Genomic DNA, 16,988 nt, shown 5'->3' on the forward strand with positions numbered 1-16,988 from the left:
GCTTTCTTGGATGGCCAGCCAGATTACGTAGCACCGGGTTGGGTTGTATACGCTGTCTTGCCAAATAGCGCTGAATTCTGGCAGGGAGCAACAGATCGTTTACACAAGAGACTGCGATATAGCGGTATGACACAGGAAGGGGTGTGGCAAACACAGAATCTCTGGCCGTAATCTATACGAGCCTCAACAACAGATCGGTCGTCTATAGACAAATCCGTTGAGCCATGAGCATGTTACCTAGTAGTCACTATGCGACTTTCCAGACGACCAACGAAAGCAGTCGTCCGTGAGCCATGTAGTTAACTTGAATTTCTGATTGGCGTCGATCGTAGGGGCTGAGACATTTCATTGGAATACGATGCCCTGTGGGTTGTTCGAAATTTGCCGAGCAAGTCGGCGATTTAGGATGAAGCAAAACAAGCTTCAATATAATTCTACATGTAAATATTTATCATCGTCGGCGAGCAGTAGTGGATCTCATGATAGAACAAAATCTAGCTCGAATAACACCGGAGAAGCACAAAGTGAGCTATGTCTAGGCGACAAGGGGCTTACTGCCCTTGGGCAGCGTCACCTTGAAGACGAGAACTTGGTGATCCAGGTTGAACCCGGAGGCATCCTGATACTGCAGCTTACCACCGTTCATATAGCCTAGAGAGTCAGTATACGTTTGTTCGAGCCATCTTTCACGGGAACTTACCATTTTGTGTGATGAAATCATTATCTGACGCCGAAAACAGGAGATACTCATCATTGGCGCCATCCTCTCCGTCGACTGGGACAAGCGCGATGCTTTCCCATTTCTCGTTCAGGAGCCCGGCATCCTGGTCACCGCCGTTGTGGAGTCCGAAGCGGTTCAGCTCTGAGTTGATGTTGAAGTCGAGGAAGGGGCATACTGTAGCCGCGACCACGTCTGAATTGACCACACCCTCTGCAAGGATCACGGGTTAGTTACCGGACAAGGGGCCGGCTAAGATCACGGGCATGGCACTTACTAGAGGATGCAATGGAGGTGTTGAATGCGTCATGACTGGCGCCCATGACATTTGTCGCACTGGAAATGTCAAAGATGTCAATATGGCGATACACCGAAGTTGAATCGTCCTGTCCACGGCCAACGCTTGAGTCGCGGGGGAGGAACAGAAACTGCGAGTCGCTAATGAAGTGTACCTCGGATTGTGCGGCCACCCGAGTTTTTCCAGCGGCGTTGGTGAAAGTCGGCAGGGGCACCACCCACTCGCCGGCGTAGACGGGGCCGGCATCGTCTGCTGCACAGCCATCGTCTCCCTCTAGATCGTACTTCAAGAACCGGACGGGAATGCGTGTAGATGAGCTGGAACCGCCTTCCTGCTCAGCAGCTGACTGAAGCAGAACGTAAAGTGACTTTCCGTCTGGGCTCATGGTGAGGCCTTCAAATCCCTGGTTATTTTGCCTGCCCTGCGTCGGGTCGGCAGGGGTCGGCTCCAGGTCGGGGTCGTAACGGGGAGGGCTATCGGCAGAAAAGCTGACTTCGCCTTGCCTTAATGGGAGGATTGCATCCGGAGGCCGGATGGCTGCGGTCATCTGCCCACTGCTGCTGAAATGGTAGAGATACGGGCCGTACTCGTCACTGACCCAGAAGCTCCCGTCGTCGGCAATGGTGAGCCCCTCCGAATCGACGCTGATAGCTCTGCCACCGGGTCCCTCTCCCCCGAAGCCATCACCCTCGTACGTAGCCGTTGGCAGGACTGGAAATCCCGGATACTCGAGGCCGCCGGTCTGGTCGGGGTCCAGACCAGTGCAGTAGGTTCCGTCGGGACCAGTGAACAGAATGGTATCCAGATACTCCAGCTGCAGATTTGGAGAGGCAGGGGTTGCAGCAGTAGCACTTCCCTTAGGCGTGAACTTTATGGAGAACTTGTGCAGTCTAGGAATGAAATTTATAGTACCCTCCGTATTCTGGATTTTGCAGTTAGTAATTGTATTTGAAGGATAATTAAAGAGCAAAAAGGGACCTCGATAGATGTGTATCGAGTATGATTTTTCGACTCCGTGGTGTGTTTTGGCCTCCGGCGATTCAAATGCGGCGTAATAGGGAAAGATGAATTCCAGAACTGCTTACCCAGCCGCGATCCGGCAAACCCCAGAGGATACCCTCGTAACCACACCCGCTCTTTTTCCAAGACTTGATGCTTATGCTCGAGCCAATGCTGAGGGTATCGCCGTATTTGTCCCGGAAGTCACTCGGGACGAAGCCGTAGCCCGCAAGCTTGTCGTAGCTATAGCTGTTGCCGTTGCATGTTGTAGAGAAGACGGCTTGGGTGTTGTTCGACACTGGGGCTGCGAGAGCCCCGAGCGCGTTGAACACAATCGCCGCGGCGTAGACGATCTTAGCTACCATGATGATGAGCCCGCACGACTTATCAAGACGCTACTTGGCAATAAGACGGACCCCTCACTCAGTAGGAACTATCCCCAGGTCCTCCTCCAAGGTAGGTAGCATTGGCAAGGGGATGGGGGACCCTTAAGTATACGCGATGTATCCCAGTGTTTCTCAGCCGCTTAGCCTGTTCCTCTCCATACTGAGCTGTGCTACCGAATCTTCTTCCATCTAGAAGCACGAGCCAGACAAAATCAGACCAGGCTAGCCGCTGTATGCAGGTGGACGATGATGTTTAGGTGCAGACGGACAATCAGATAGTGTAAATGCAGATCGGGAATAAGCATGTCTTTTGCAGGCATGTTTTGTTCTGCTCGGCATGGGTGGTCCAACACGTGGTGGTGGGCGAATCAGCGATTGGAGTGTGCAAGATGCGGCGGGTGGGGCGGGATGCTCGTGGCTCGTGGATCTGGCGAAGCTGAAGCCATCCCCAGTTGTGCTGCGCCGTAGGCGATCACCACCTAAGCCTATGATGCTTGCTGATGCTGCATGTGCTGGGACCTAGAATCCCCGTCTCGGTGGCCAGATCCGGACAGAAGAGCTGCACCAGCGCCAGCACCATCATCATCGTCAATCAGACCAGCACGTGCCCGCTTCCTGTAATAAGCCCCCCCAAAGAGCCAAGCCTACTCTGGTTCTGTTACTGTCAAAACTCGGCAAGCAACAAGCCCGTCGAAGGACCCAGCAGTGTGCTGACAGAGAAGAAGCAATAGGGATGTAGAAGACCACGTGCGCCTACCAAGGATGATGCGTCTTATTTCATTTTTCTCATGCTTATTAGTAGGTTAGGCAGTCAATCCGTCTATGAAGACAGGTCCCCATTGCTCCTTCGTGCTCGAGTAGTTCTCATTATCTATCTAGACTAGAGGCATCTAGAGGTAGAGACTATTACTTTCTCCGAGATCTCGGTCTTGACCTTCAAGGCCATGTGCTCGGCGCTAGACGTGGCTGTCATACTCAACACAGTGATTGAATTGTTCTTTGGAGGATAAACGGGTTGCATGAGTGCGTGACTACACACCTACTGCCCGCTGACGGTGATGCAATTGTTCCAAATCGAAGACAGGCAAGTATGTGTTCAAGTCTACGTTACCGAGTTGAATCTTGGCCTAGCCCAGAGTAGATTGAGGTCGAGTTAAACATCCCCGAGACAGTCAATGGGGGAAGGAAGAAGACGAGCAAGAAGTGAAAGATCGAGAAGGGGGAAAGGAAAAAAAAGTTCTATGTAGAGGCTTTGCTTAGTCTGAGCTGCCACGGGCATGACTATCCACCTGGGCAGGCATATCTGTTGATAGACCAGGGGTAGCCAGCCGGTACGCGCCCGGAAGGATTGCGGAGAGGCGCATACGGAAGGAATCCCACCGCCGCAAGATGCTGACAACCCTTGGGTCGGCCGACTGTAACTCGGACTATGGAAACCGAATCCGGGCCCGGCCCAACGCCGAAGCTACAAAACTCACGATCTTGACCGGAATGGGGTTTGCTCGGCTGGTGAGCAAAAAGTAGTGATAGCATCAATGATGGCGCGCCGACAACCGGCGGATTGCACCCGCGGGGGTTCTCGGGGATAAGAGGGGGGCCTTTTGGTTTCCTATCCATCAGTATCGAGGCCCTACACAAAGACCTACACACCCAGGTCTAAGACCAGCGGCGGACCAACAGATAATAGCTACATAGGCAAGGAGAAATGCCTGAGCGAGCGAATGAGAGAGCTGTCCTTATCGAGGCGGGCATCGTCATATGGCGGCTGGAGCACCGCATCGCTCGCAAGACGCGGGGGTGATGTCCACCATCCACCTTACCGCATCGGTTGAATAGCCTAAGTCGGCCCCCGGATGGTGCAATCATGGCCGCATCGTTTGTGGGAGGGGCTCCGGGTCTGGGGTTGGCCGGTGGCCGTCAACATTATTAATACAAACACAGTGTAGACGCCTCGATAAAGTTTGAGAGACGAGTATTGTCTGCCTGCGTTTCTCATTCACATATATACTCTCACATATCGAGATCAAAATAGTCCACCAAACGCCAATTCCGTTCATACGTTACATACGTTTGCTTCATCCAAAGACGTGCTAGCAACAGTACGCTTTACTGTACAAAGTTTACAACCTTGACGCATAGCTTGGCACCTTCGCCGGCATATCTTATCTAAACTTAGATATTCAAGTATGGCTCCAGCTATCAAGTTGTACACCAACCATAGATGCCCCTGTAAGTCTTCTCTGCGTCAGGACCAAGATATTGGTCAGATGGTTAGCTGGCGTCTTACTTCCTGCTAATAATTCATACAGGGGCACACAGGGCACACATTGTCCTAGCAGAACTAGGGCTTCAGTACGAAGAGGAGATCATCGACCTGGATACCCCTCGTACACCGGCGTACCTAAGAGTCAATCCTCGGGGCTTGGTCCCGTCGCTATCCTTTGACGGTGAGGTTATTACCGAGTCTGCTATTGTAGCGCAGTTTCTCGCCGACACCTATCCGTCGACCCTGGTGCCATCAACGGCGGATGCTGGCGGACCGCTCACTCGCGCAAGAATTGCCTTCTTCGTAGACGCCTGGTTCTCCAAGGTCAACGGCCTCTACACCAAGAGTCTGTATGCTTACTCGGTCGAAGAGTCCGAGACCTTCGCCAAGGATGTCGTAGCCGCCATCATCAAGGAGGTTGAGCCCCTGCTCGCCAACGCGGGCCCCTTTTTTGGCGGCAGCGAGAAGCTTACGCTGGCCGAGGTGAGTTGTTCTGCTTGCATGCATTTGAGCTGAGCGAGTTCTCGAACTCGCCGATATACAGCGGATAGAACGGGGCGACTAATTCCAATCAAAAATAGGCACTGACTGGGCCATTTGTTCTACGGCTCTTCACATTCGCCAAGCACGGCCTCCTGCCGGAGAGTCTCTCCAAGTCGCTCGAGCAGTCGGCGCCCAATTTCCACAAGTGGGGACAAGCCGTCAGCCAGCATCCCAGTGTTCTCTCCATCTTCAAGGAGGATGTCATCGTGGGGACGGCCCAGAAGAGAATCGCCAAAATTAGGGGCCAAACATGACTCAGCTGAGCCAGTTGACGCCGTGGAATGCACCGGGCCTCAAGAGTGTTGGCGTTGAGCGAGAGCAAAGATTCAGGAGTATGTAGCAAACACAGACAGTAAAATTATGTATTCCAAGAGGGTTTTTCGCTATATACCTTTGCTCGTATTTATATTTCAGAGAAGAATCATGTAATACTTGTCTGTGGGGTGAGAAGTGCTTAATGGCGTCGCCGAGATCCCAGCTGGTTAACGCTTGCGTTCGTGCATCCATCCCCTTAGTGGCAGACCAAACTCTACCCACTCTCCCTGACCAACCAGGTTGTAGTGATGAATTGTTTTGAACGGACTCTCTAATTATGATGCTTGCATTAGACGAAATACGTGAAGAGCCAATTGTTATCTCAGGCAGGTACCACAATATTGTATTGTACATAGCGTACACTGGCCAGGTATCTGGTTTGGTAGGTAGTGGGCATGTTAGTGCAGATGCAATCGGAGGTGGGTGGCTGGGGTGGTACCTAGTCAAGTTGGTTTACATAAGGCATGAGGGACACTCTTGGGCCGAGGCTCTCTGTCGGGCCAAATGCTTAATTGGCGATCGCCAGAGCTGACGCGCGCATTCACTTCTCACCACATCATCGTTACTCCTACCAACATCTGTACTACTAAACAACGTCTGCGGCCTCATCACTGCAATTCTTCGTAACTGCTTGTTTGGTCTATCGTCACAGCGGCACTGTTCCCTTTGATCGTCGCGTCATGCGATTGATGACTGCTACGCAGGAGTCGCTCTGAGAGTTGGGCACGCATCACAACCCCGAATCCTCTTCCTGTCTGGGTCTCAACTGGACGTCGACTTCAACACTCCTTCTTCTCTCCAATGTCGTTACCGGCAGACGTGCATCGCGGGACCTCTTCATCGTCTCCATCGTGGTCCAAGAATCCCGCTGCAAGCGTTCGCAATGCGCTCGCCCTGCCGCCCAAGTGGGTGCACATGTACGATGACTTCATCACCAAGAATGCCGGTCAGGTCTCCCAAATAGAATCTGCCCTCAGGTCGCTGACCTACATCATACCCGGTATGTACCATGCTGCGTCGCGCTGCACGATGTTCACCTGCTGCGCGGTTGCCCTTCAAAAAGCAGATACTGACTTCCTTGCAGGACGCTTCCGCGATGCCGAAATCGCCTCCGAGACCGTTCACTCCGGAGTCCAGCTCCTCTCTCTATACCACGATACCCTTTTGCTGCGCGCCATTAGCGGTTCCAAGTCTCCCGCTTCCGCGCGAAGCCCTTCGCCTCACAACCGTTACACCCGGTTTTGGACCCAGAAGAGCGCGCTGTACCGACGGGTCGCCATGGTCCTGCAGATCGTACAGTACACCGAGTTGCTCTGTGAAATGGCTGCCAAGCGACGTGGTGAACGTATTCGTTGGAGGGTCGTGATGCTTATCGAGGCCGTAAAGGCTCTCTGCCGTCTGCTGCTTCTGCGCATCACCCGCTCGCGCCCTCTCGTGACGCCCGCCCTTCCCGAGCGGGAGCCTGTGCCCGAGGATGTGAAAGATGCCGATGATGACGACGCTGACTCGGGCGTTTTCTTGGATGGCGATGAAGACTCCGCGTCTAATGGTGCACATGGAACAGAGAACCATGATTCTGCGACAAACGGCCATCTCAGGTCGGCCAACGATAAGGAATGGACCATGCCGAGGACGGGCATGCCACTGCCGTCGCTTCCCAACCCGGCCGATATCAGCGGTTACCTCCTCAGCCGCGTGCTGACGGCAGACGACATCAAGCCCGCAACCAGACTTCTCAATTCTCTGCGCGGATCTGCCCAGGCCGCCGAAATCCTTCACATCCTTGCGCCGCTTGTCTACGTCATTGCCCTCGCCCGTGCCAAGAACAAGAAGTCTTGGACGCCATGGCTCATCGGCCTGAGCATCGAGCTCGCAGCCCGCCAGTTGCGAGACCGCGGATTGCGGACAACGGCCCTCGAGCGGGACGAATGGAGCAAGAGAGGCTGGTCCTTGGGATGGTGGACCATGAGGGGCGCAGCTTATGAGAACTTCACCAAAGGCCTTGTCGGAGGAGTAAGGCGGAGAATGCCGAGCTTGGTAGCAGGCATTCTTGAGGACTATGAGTATCTGTGGGAGAATTATTACTTCAGTACTAGTTCCTGAGCTTGGTGAGCCTACGAACCCACCGGGGATTATACTGTATCAACACTTTGGTTCGGCCTTGAGTTTGCTGGCTGAAAGCGGGCATCTGTTCTCGTATTTGGTTTATGGCAGCCGATTGACTAATGATAAAGAAGAGGGAGGCTGGAGGCAGTCGGACCACATAAGGATGCCAATGCTTCCGCAGATGTATGCCACTGTTCGTGCTTGCATGCCCAGCGAACAGGATGGCAGTTATGAGTTGAGCCGGTGCAGCATCGTTGTGCCTATCCCCAAGTAACAAACACATATGTTTGATCGGCTTGGTATAAAAAAACATGGCTTACTCGTGAACGGGCAACAAGCAGGATGCTTGAGCATAGAAGCCCAATGTATTCTGCTAGGACATGCAAGAGCAGTGATGCAGAGCGACACCGTCGCGATATTTGGATAGTATATAATATCATCACGACTGCGGATACCAGGAAACATGATGTGCTGCCGTTTGCGTTCGAGAGGTGGTGAGTGATGTGGCCCACTGTGGCCATGAGGTGGTTCGAAAGGGAAGGAAGAGAAGCCAGTGATCGAATTATGGATAAAATACAGGCCTTTTTCTCGACTTGGACGGCCACACTCTGCAAACAGAAAGGAAATGCTTGACATAGCAACGCTGCCTGCTATTCTGGTGCCTTCTTTCTCGATACTGACATCCGATCTTTGCACTACACGACGAGCGCGCGTGTTTCCCGCTGCTGCCAACCAAAAGTGCCAGATTTGTTTGATACTCAGACCGTCCTCAGTTATTATTGCCCCCTTTTCCCAGATAACGCGTAGGGCAACACCCGCGTTTCTCACATCCCCCCAAGGTAGGTTGACCTTCCAATACAAGCAAGGCTCCTGAATATAGGTCACTCGCTGAACCCACCACATAGGATCGTCTGGACAGTCCAAGCACTGCATGCCATCGAGACCACTAGAGCTTCATTATGAAGATGAACTCACCTCCAATGTCATCCGCTAATGGCAATGAGCTCCTGCCAATCGCACGATATGCAGAAGCTGACACCAACCCTTTTCCCGAGGTCATGATAGCCTCTGCTCCTGAGCCTCGTACGACATTGAGCGCGCCCCTGCAGCCTGACAACATAGATGCCTTGCACGGAATCTCTGCGGACACGCCGCCGCCGCTAACGAAATGGGAGAAAGTGAAGGACTGGGCAGCTTTGCACAAGTACTGGCTGTTTGCTGCCGGCGTGATCCTTCTCCTCTCCCTGATTGCTACGATCGTTGCCGTGGCCGTTGTCAGTCAACATTCAAATACAGAGCACACCAGGTAGGTTGAGACTGATGCGGTCGTGAGCCGGAAACGCTCGCTCCAAAAAAATAAATAATATATTAATTATAGTGTTACCAGCTCTGCGAAGACATCCTCAATAACTCTATCTACCACGGCCATCGTCACGTCCTCTACCACTCTCAGACCGTCATCTACTTCTTCAACTGCTTCAACCTCAGCTGTAAGGCCTCGTATTTTCCTCGAGAAGAAACGACGCGATGCTGACACTCGTGCTCCAGACCCCTAGCATAGCGGCGTGCAACCCAGCCAAGTTCATAGCAAAGGTGAACTGGATGGGCATCTCAGGCGTGGCCGGCGGCTGGAAGTTTAACATCAACGGCAGCGCCAACGCCCAGGAGTGCTGCATGAAGTGCTTCACGCAGGTGGAGGAGGGGTGCAACGCATGGGCGTTCATGCCGGCCCGGGGGTTCACTTCGACGGCCTGCAACGTCATATTCGGGTGGCCGTCGGGAGTGCACATGGACCATGCCTGTCCCCGTGGCCATGCCGATGTCCGCATTGCTCGAGGCGACGATCCTTCGTATGCTGGCGGCGCAGGCCCATGTGGCCGGATTGTATGGTGAAAAGGAGTAGGGAGGCCCCATCAGCTGCGCAGTATGCCCAGAATTAGGAGGGTTGTATGGGATACGAGAGTTTGTCCCCTGATCTCGATGCGGGAAGTCGTTGGTAGATTAACGAAGATCATATTCTCCCAGTCTTTCGTCTGAGACCGTGTGCGATCAGTAGATGGGAAATATGACCAATTTGTGAAGAATAAGCAACGAAGTTATGTAAACACTATATGGACAACTGGAGCACGAGGATCAAGCAGGAGAGTGGAGCACTAGTCAAAAAGTATGGCTGTTTATATATCACAAAGCAGCATATAGAAGTACAGTTTCCTAATTGCCCCGTCTATCAGTTCGTCTTACGCTCAGACAGCCATATAGCCTGAACCTCGTTTCAATATGCAATGGCCCAGCTTCTAATCGTAGCGTGGCCCATCCTCTGCTTCTCTGTGCTCGGGCGATTCTCGCGATTGTTCATTAAGCTTCCACATCTCTCTCCTTCCCGTCTACCAGCACTTACAGGCGCAGGAGCTTAGCGGCGTGCTGCTCGATCAGGGCTTCTGTGGGGAAGCTCATCTCTTCGAGCTTCTGCGCATAGGGAGTGGGGACGTCGGCGCCGGTGACACGCTGAGCAGGGGCATCAAGGTAGTCAAAGGCATACTCCATGGTCAGGGCCAGGATCTCAGCGCTGACACCGTATGCGGGGAAACCAGACTCCACGGCCATGAGGCGGTGCGTCTTCTTGACGGACTTGATGATAGACTCAATGTCGAGGGGCTTGACAGATCGCAGGTTGATGACCTCAACCTCGACGCCGTACTTCTTCTTGAGGTTCTCTGCGGCGACCAAGCTCTGGCCGACACAGCGAGAGAGGGAGACCATTGTGAGATCCTTTCCGGCGCGCTCAATCTTGGCCTTGCCGAAGGGAATGACCCAGTCGTCCTTCTGTGCAGCCTCGGACATGGGGAAAGTCTGACCGTACAACAGCTCGTTCTCGAGCACGACGACCGGGTTGGGGTCGCGGATGGCAGCCTTTAGTAGACCCTTGGCGTCCTCAGCGCTCCAGGGAGACACTACCTTCAGACCAGGAACACTTCCGTACCACGCGCTATAGTCCTGAGAGTGCTGGGCCGCGACACCGGAGGCGAAACCGTTGGGTCCTCGGAAGGTGATGTTGCAGGGCTGGATGCCACCGGACATGTACAGGGTCTTGGCCGCCGAGTTAACGATCTGATCGATGGCCTGCATGGCGAAGTTGAAGGTCATGAATTCACACTGCAGGGAGGTCACGTTAGCATATCGCAGGAGAACAAGAACATCAGTCCAGATGAACGTACGACAGGGTGCAGTCCGCTCAGAGCAGCGCCGACAGCCAGACCGCAGAAACCACTCTCGGTGATGGGCGTGTCAATGACCCTCCTGTCACCAAATCGATCTAGCAGCCCCTTGGTGACCTTGTACGCGCCGTTGTACTGGGCAACCTCCTCGCCTAGAACGAAGACCTTGTCGTTGGCCTCGAGCTCCTCGGCAAGAGCCTCATTCAGAGCATCTCGCACCGTGTAATCTTTAGAGCCGGAAGCAGAGGCAGCGTATGTCCTCGCCTGGGCGGCGAAGGCGGTGGCAGGTCGAACTTGTGAGGCGCATAGTGAGGGCAGGGTTGAGGTTCGCGATGCAGGAGCTCTGACGGATGCGGCCAGGCGAGCGGCCGGTCGGAGGTAGCGGGACATGGCGACGGTGAGGTGCCGTAATTAGATCAAAGGTGAGATGGCTAGCTTCGAGAGGTTGAGGCGGACGACTATCTCCTGGCAGGCCGATCAATCAGCTCAATTCAACCCCGACAACGAAGCTGGTGATAGCGACGATCAATTGGGGGATACGGACAACCCCAAGAAAGCACAGGATTTCCTAGACGGTGCACAAAGGATGGGCGGGCGGACTGACTGACTGACTGACTGACTGCAGAATTGAAGCAGACGAAACTGCGCTGGGCAGATCGAGAGTCGAATTGATGGTGATGGGGAGGTTTGGGGGTGGATCGTCACAACCTTGAAGAGCGCGAAGAGGAGGGATGAAGCCGGAAGACGGAGGCTGTCAACGTTTTGGAGGGAATTTTTTCTCGCTCATTCACACTCCGGCGGCAGCGCGCGGCCAACAACGGGTGTTAGGGGGTCCACGGCTGCTAGCTAAGGTAAGCTGCTGCTGCTTGCTGGAGCTCAACGGATTGGAGGTGGCTCGCCCACACCTACAGCGAGCAAAGCCAGGTGCACCTTAATTAGCGGTTGATTAGGTAAGTTCCCATCTCCAGTCCGTTGGGCGGCCAATTCTCGAGCTCTAGACCCAATATCGTTAGTCTCTTGACTCTGCATCCCGACTGGCGGAGCATTTCAATTATGTAGGTCTTCCTCATGGAATGATTGAATAAACCTTCATCGAGATGGGCATTTTCCTCCTTCCTGCGCTAGCATGTCATGGCAGGAAGGAATAGATAGACAGTACGATTACGATGAAACATTGCTTGTGCTTCTGTCAACGTGATAGAGCCCATCACTGATGTCGAAGTTAATATCTGCTTAGGTATTGGATGCTTCATCGCAGGGGTACGTCAAGACAATTAACTGTTGAAGCAATAAAACATATATTCACATCGATCCACTATGGATCTGCTCTCTCAAGTGTTGCTGCAAGAGGCACTCAAACGCTAGCTTCTGTTCCTTGCTCATGATAAAAGACATTACGATGATCTATGTAGGTAACTGTCTGTAGTATACACACGGAAGAAAGATGACGCTGCGAGCTGCTGACTGGTCTGTGAACTCGAGGCGCACAGCAGGCTGCAACGCTTGCCCGTCGACTCAAGCAGTTATTAAAAAATGCTACATTTTTTGTTCCCCCTTCTAGAGCTGCACGCCCAGCCCCGAATGCCACGCCTTCATTAGATCGCCTCAGGGCGTGTCGTGTCTAATGCCTCTAGACCCAATAGGAAAGAGATCTGTTGTGCAATATTATATAGGTGGCGGTGCGCCTCAATCACCGTACGCGACCTCCCTAGTTGAGCGGCTTCCGGCCGACCATCAGGTACATCGGTGTGAACAGGTTCTGCCGTGCACCGGCGACCAGGCCGTCGGCTCCCGTGCTGAGCGCATCTGCCGTCTTCTTGGTGCCAGCCGGGGCCAGGCCGATCCACTCCATCAGTCCCGCGAAGCCGTGGGTGAAGATTCGGGCGGTGTGCGTCATGCGCACAATGGTGAAGAAGTCGCCTACTGACTGCATGTACTTCATCTCGCCAGCAATGGGCCAGTACCACGGCATGGGGTCGGGGCGCTGTGCTAGGTCCTCATGACGGATGAGCTCAAAGCCAACGGCCTTCATGGCGTCCAAAGCCTCCGAGATCTTGACCATATTTGAGATGCCGTTGCCGAGCTCGATAGCCAGGCGGATCTCACGGTGCTCGGGGTTCTCCTTGTCATAGGCATCCGTCATCAGCCACTCATACACACCAAAGGTACCGCCGGGCTTCAAAACGCGGAAGATTTGGCCATAGACGCCCTCCAGGCTGGGCGCGTGGACCGTCGCCTCAATCGCATAGACGGCATCAAAGGTCTCGTCGGGGAACGACATTTGCTATCACGCCATTGTCAGTATTTCTTACACTCACACTCCCATGTCTTGTATTCAGTCTTGTCGGCGCAAATATGCGAAGAAAGAGGCAAAGTGCACCAGGACAAGATGAGGCAGTCAAACGTACCATAAAGTCTCCCTTGACGAACTTCAGCTGGTTAGACAGCTTCTCCCTGGCAGCGTGGTGCGTGGCACGGTCGATCTGGTAGTCGTTGTTGTTCAGGCCGGTGATGTGTGCGCCAGTGAACTTGGCGATCTCTCGAGCCGGTCCACCAATGCCGCAGCCAACGTCGAGGACCTTCATACCCTCCTCAATGCCGATGCAGTGGGCGAGGTAGTGCTCGTGGCGGGCCATGGCCTGGTAGAAGGACTCGCCGACCGAGTAGCGGCAGAAGTGGAAGGACTGGCCCCAGGCGAACTCGTAGATGTCTGTCGCAAGGTTATAGTAGCTGGGAGAAGAGCGATATGTTAGCAAGGCAATTCTTCGCACCCAACTACTTCAGACAGACTGCAGAGAATAGGATATCACAAGCCACATACTGTCTAGTCAGAGTTGCGTACTCCTTAGTGCGTGACTGTAAAGCGGAGAGGGTCAGCCAACTTGATTCTGTTGTGCCCAATGGCTTGGGAGGGGGAAAAGGGGGTGTAAGGGATTTACCTCTCTGTCGGCATCGGTCTCGTTGAGGGCCTTCTTGTTGTCGAAGTGCTTGAAGTACTCGTCGACGGCAGCCTTCTTGGCATCCCTATCCTTGAACAGAATGGTAGAGACACCGGCAGCCTGCCCAGCGGTCTTGCCGTGCATGGCCTTGTTGAAAGCGGCATCACGCTGGTGATCCTCCTTTTCGAGATTTGCCTTGGCCATTTTGGGGGGATTGACACGGTAGTTGAGAAGCGAGTAGGACGAGGGTCGATTAGTTGAGCAACCGAGAAGGATCGCGGCAGGACGAAGAGGGCAATTGGGTGGAAGAAGTCAGTGTTGAACGTGTGATGTGTGAAGGAGAGAGTAGGAAAAAGAGCGGTGTTATGTTCGGGATGGAGGTCCTCCCCAGGATAGGGAGGTACCTCCTGGGCTAAGTGTGCAGGTACCTGGCGGCCCATGTGGGCTGGTGGTGTGTGGGCGGTACCTCGACATGGCCACTTTTTTTTTCTTTGGCCTCCCGTCTACATGTACGAATACGCGGCGGCCCTCCCCTCAGGCAATTAATTGGACAATTGGACTACCTCTACGGCAACGCATATGCGACCTCCATATGTACCTAGCCAGTTCCATCCCTAGTCCAGGGAACCTCATCTCAACTTGAGATACCCAAGTTAAGGAGGCTTCATTACTTCAGGTTATCAAGTGGGCATCCATGGCCGCCCTGCAGGTGGTTCGAGGCACAGCAACAATAGCATCAGCAAGCCCTTTTGTTATTTATTTGTTTGCCGCCTCCCCTTCAGCAGCATGATGGTGTCGGGATCCAAGAACTCGCTCAGAGAAGTACAGAAAGGGTCCAATCGTTTGTCTGCCTTATCTTCCCTATCTCATCTGAGTTTAGTGCAGTTAAAAGGCCTGAAATGAGGTGTGGACGTGTTTTCCTCCCAGCAATCCGGGTGGTCAGCAGTGGCAGAAATGCAACCCTGAATGCCACATGCAGAGCTCGCGGTTACGATTACGGCACAGAACTGCGCTAAGATCTGTCTTCCAAACCCGAATACGAACGAAGCGAATCAAATACCAGATCGCTCACGTCCTGCCTGTACTTCCAGTGTTTGGTGAGGTGTGTAGAAGCGGCAAAGACTCAACAAATTGGACTGTTGATCATATAGCCAAATCTGTTTGTGAAGGAAACCTATGAATTGAAACAAGTTCTCAAATCATGAGTCCATACTTCCAAATCTATCACCATAGCCCAGGTGCTATTAGCAAATCCCATCCTTAGATTTTACGGTCGGGAAAGAAATCTACCTAAGGAATGAATTAGATGTTCTGCTAGCTAAAGAACTGGTATTTGGTTATTGCTTACATGTTGACTACTTCTTGCATTGGCATATGTCTTCTTACTCAAGTATCATTAATACCAAGCTTAATAGTAGTTGGTTTAGGTTTCTTGACCACCAAAGGTACCCTACCATAAAGCACCTGCAGCTTCTGAGATAGAGGTGCACGATTAGAAATCAAGCCACACTTCTTCGCAGCGCCACACTTCGCAACGCCACTTCCCATTTTTTGGTTATGTATGGGCTGATCGATGAGACTGCCGACAGCAAAAGTAGAAGTAAAGTAAAAGTAGTTGCACCCCACCAGCACCACTCTCACCAACAACTTCTGCAAGGAACCGACAGCCAGGAATCACTCACCGCGATATCCCGATCTCTCTGATCCTCAGATTCACTCGATCACGGTCGCTAGACCTTGGCCGTCAGCTTCCCCGACCCTGATCGACTTGAACACCCCTCCTCGACGACAGAGCTCTAGGCATAATGCCGCCCCAGATTAAACAAGACCTCAACCGGTCGGGCTGGGAGTCAACCGACTTTCCCTCCGTCTGCGAGAACTGCCTTCCCGAGAACCCCTACGTCAAGATGCTCAAGGAGGACTACGGCGCCGAGTGCAAGCTCTGCACCCGCCCCTTCACCGTCTTCAGCTGGGCCGCCGACCGCGCCCACGGCCGCAAGAAGCGCACAAACATCTGCCTGACCTGCGCCCGCCTCAAGAACTGCTGCCAGTGCTGCATGCTCGACCTCTCCTTCGGCCTGCCCATCGTCGTCAGGGACGCCGCCCTCAAGATGGTCGCGCCCGGTCCCACTTCCGAGATCAACAGGGAGTACTTCGCGCAGAACAACGAAAAGGCCATCGAGGAGGGCAGCGGCGGTGTCGAGGAGTACCAGAAGACCGACGAGAAGGCCCGTGAGCTGCTGAGGAGGCTGGCCACGAGCAAGCCGTACTTCAGGAAAGGCAGGGCGGTAGACGGTGACGGGGCCTCTGCATCTGGTGGCGGCAGCGGCAGCGGTGGGAGCAGCGGTGGGAACCCAGCAGTCGGCGCAGGTATTGGTGGCCCCGGTCCTATCCGCACGCGGGACTCGAGAGCTGCTGGTGCAGTTGGTGCAAGGCCGGGCGGTGCAAGCCGCAAAGGAGGGGCCTTTCCCAGCACGGCGCAGCTCCCACCGTCTCCGAAGGACTGGCTGCCGCCGGCTGACAAGAACATCATGTCCTTGTTCGTGACAGGCATCGAGGACGACCTCCCCGAACATAAGATCCGCGATTTCTTCAAGGCGCACGGCAAGATCAAGTCGCTGGTCTGCTCACACATGTCCCATTGCGCATTTGTCAACTACGAAACACGAGAAGCCGCGGAGAAGGCTGCTGCTGCTTGCCAGGGACGAGCCGTCATCGCTGGCTGCCCACTTAGAGTGAGGTGGAGTATGCCCAAGGCTGTTGGGACGATGGACCGCGAGGAGCGAGCCGAGATGCTGAGAGATGGGCGGTCAGCGTTCCCCGAGGCCAGGAAAGCGAGGGGCGGTCCGAATGCGATCGCGGGCGGTAGCAGTGCAGGAGCACTTCCGGCACCGGGAGGGCAGGGGGATCTGGCTGCTTTGTCCGTCGCCGCACCACCAGGAGCTGCCGATGTGCAGTATGCTAGTTTAGCTGGAAACTGATAGGACGAAGATAAAAGTGGCACATTTCATGGTTGGCGTTACGGAGTTTTACACATTGGAGGACAATCATAGATATTCCCCTTGGGCAATGCTTTAGCATCAGGAACAACGGCGTGGTCTTGAGCATGACGGTTTTGGTCTGCCGTGGTCCGGTATTGTACAATTAGTGAAGGGGTATCTTAGTTATTTATACACTGCGGCTCGCCCCCTGATCGAATACAT

At 53.8% G+C, this 16,988-nt stretch overlaps 6 protein-coding genes across 6 annotated transcripts; 3 read left to right on the forward strand and 3 right to left on the reverse strand.

Annotated features, from left to right (window-relative positions):
* Positions 1-535: 535 nt before the first annotated feature.
* On the reverse strand, positions 536-2,380 carry UCRPA7_8727 (putative outer membrane autotransporter protein; the record flags this gene model as incomplete). The annotated part of the gene is made up of 4 exons (XM_007921238.1): positions 536-651; positions 701-931; positions 996-1,938; positions 2,102-2,380. The coding sequence occupies 4 exons, from the start codon at positions 2,378-2,380 to the stop codon at positions 536-538; spliced, it is 1,569 nt and encodes a 522-aa protein (XP_007919429.1).
* Positions 2,381-4,587: 2,207 nt separating this feature from the next.
* Positions 4,588-5,464, forward strand: UCRPA7_8728 (putative glutathione s- protein; the record flags this gene model as incomplete). The annotated part of the gene is made up of 3 exons (XM_007921239.1): positions 4,588-4,630; positions 4,711-5,150; positions 5,249-5,464. The coding sequence occupies 3 exons, from the start codon at positions 4,588-4,590 to the stop codon at positions 5,462-5,464; spliced, it is 699 nt and encodes a 232-aa protein (XP_007919430.1).
* Positions 5,465-6,326: 862 nt separating this feature from the next.
* Positions 6,327-7,628, forward strand: UCRPA7_8729 (putative peroxisomal membrane protein pex16 protein; the record flags this gene model as incomplete). Its single annotated transcript, XM_007921240.1, has 2 exons — positions 6,327-6,525; positions 6,610-7,628. 2 exons carry the CDS (start codon positions 6,327-6,329, stop codon positions 7,626-7,628), a joined length of 1,218 nt encoding a protein of 405 aa, XP_007919431.1.
* Positions 7,629-10,025: 2,397 nt separating this feature from the next.
* On the reverse strand, positions 10,026-11,236 carry UCRPA7_8730 (putative pyruvate dehydrogenase e1 component subunit beta protein; the record flags this gene model as incomplete). The annotated part of the gene is made up of 2 exons (XM_007921241.1): positions 10,026-10,784; positions 10,847-11,236. 2 exons carry the CDS (start codon positions 11,234-11,236, stop codon positions 10,026-10,028), a joined length of 1,149 nt encoding a protein of 382 aa, XP_007919432.1.
* Positions 11,237-12,554: 1,318 nt separating this feature from the next.
* On the reverse strand, positions 12,555-13,989 carry UCRPA7_8731 (putative sterol 24-c-methyltransferase protein; the record flags this gene model as incomplete). Its single annotated transcript, XM_007921242.1, has 4 exons — positions 12,555-13,130; positions 13,255-13,576; positions 13,668-13,702; positions 13,786-13,989. 4 exons carry the CDS (start codon positions 13,987-13,989, stop codon positions 12,555-12,557), a joined length of 1,137 nt encoding a protein of 378 aa, XP_007919433.1.
* A 1,601-nt stretch (positions 13,990-15,590) lies between these two features.
* UCRPA7_8732 (putative pre-mrna splicing factor slt11 protein) lies at positions 15,591-16,766 on the forward strand (the record flags this gene model as incomplete). The annotated part of the gene is made up of 1 exon (XM_007921243.1): positions 15,591-16,766. The coding sequence occupies one exon, from the start codon at positions 15,591-15,593 to the stop codon at positions 16,764-16,766; it is 1,176 nt and encodes a 391-aa protein (XP_007919434.1).
* Between the last annotated feature and the right edge of the window lie 222 nt (positions 16,767-16,988).

The sequence above is a fragment of the Phaeoacremonium minimum genome, assembly GCF_000392275.1.
Source record: "Phaeoacremonium minimum UCRPA7 unplaced genomic scaffold PA7_03_scaffold_607, whole genome shotgun sequence".
Taxonomy (NCBI): Eukaryota; Fungi; Ascomycota; class Sordariomycetes; order Togniniales; family Togniniaceae; genus Phaeoacremonium; species Phaeoacremonium minimum.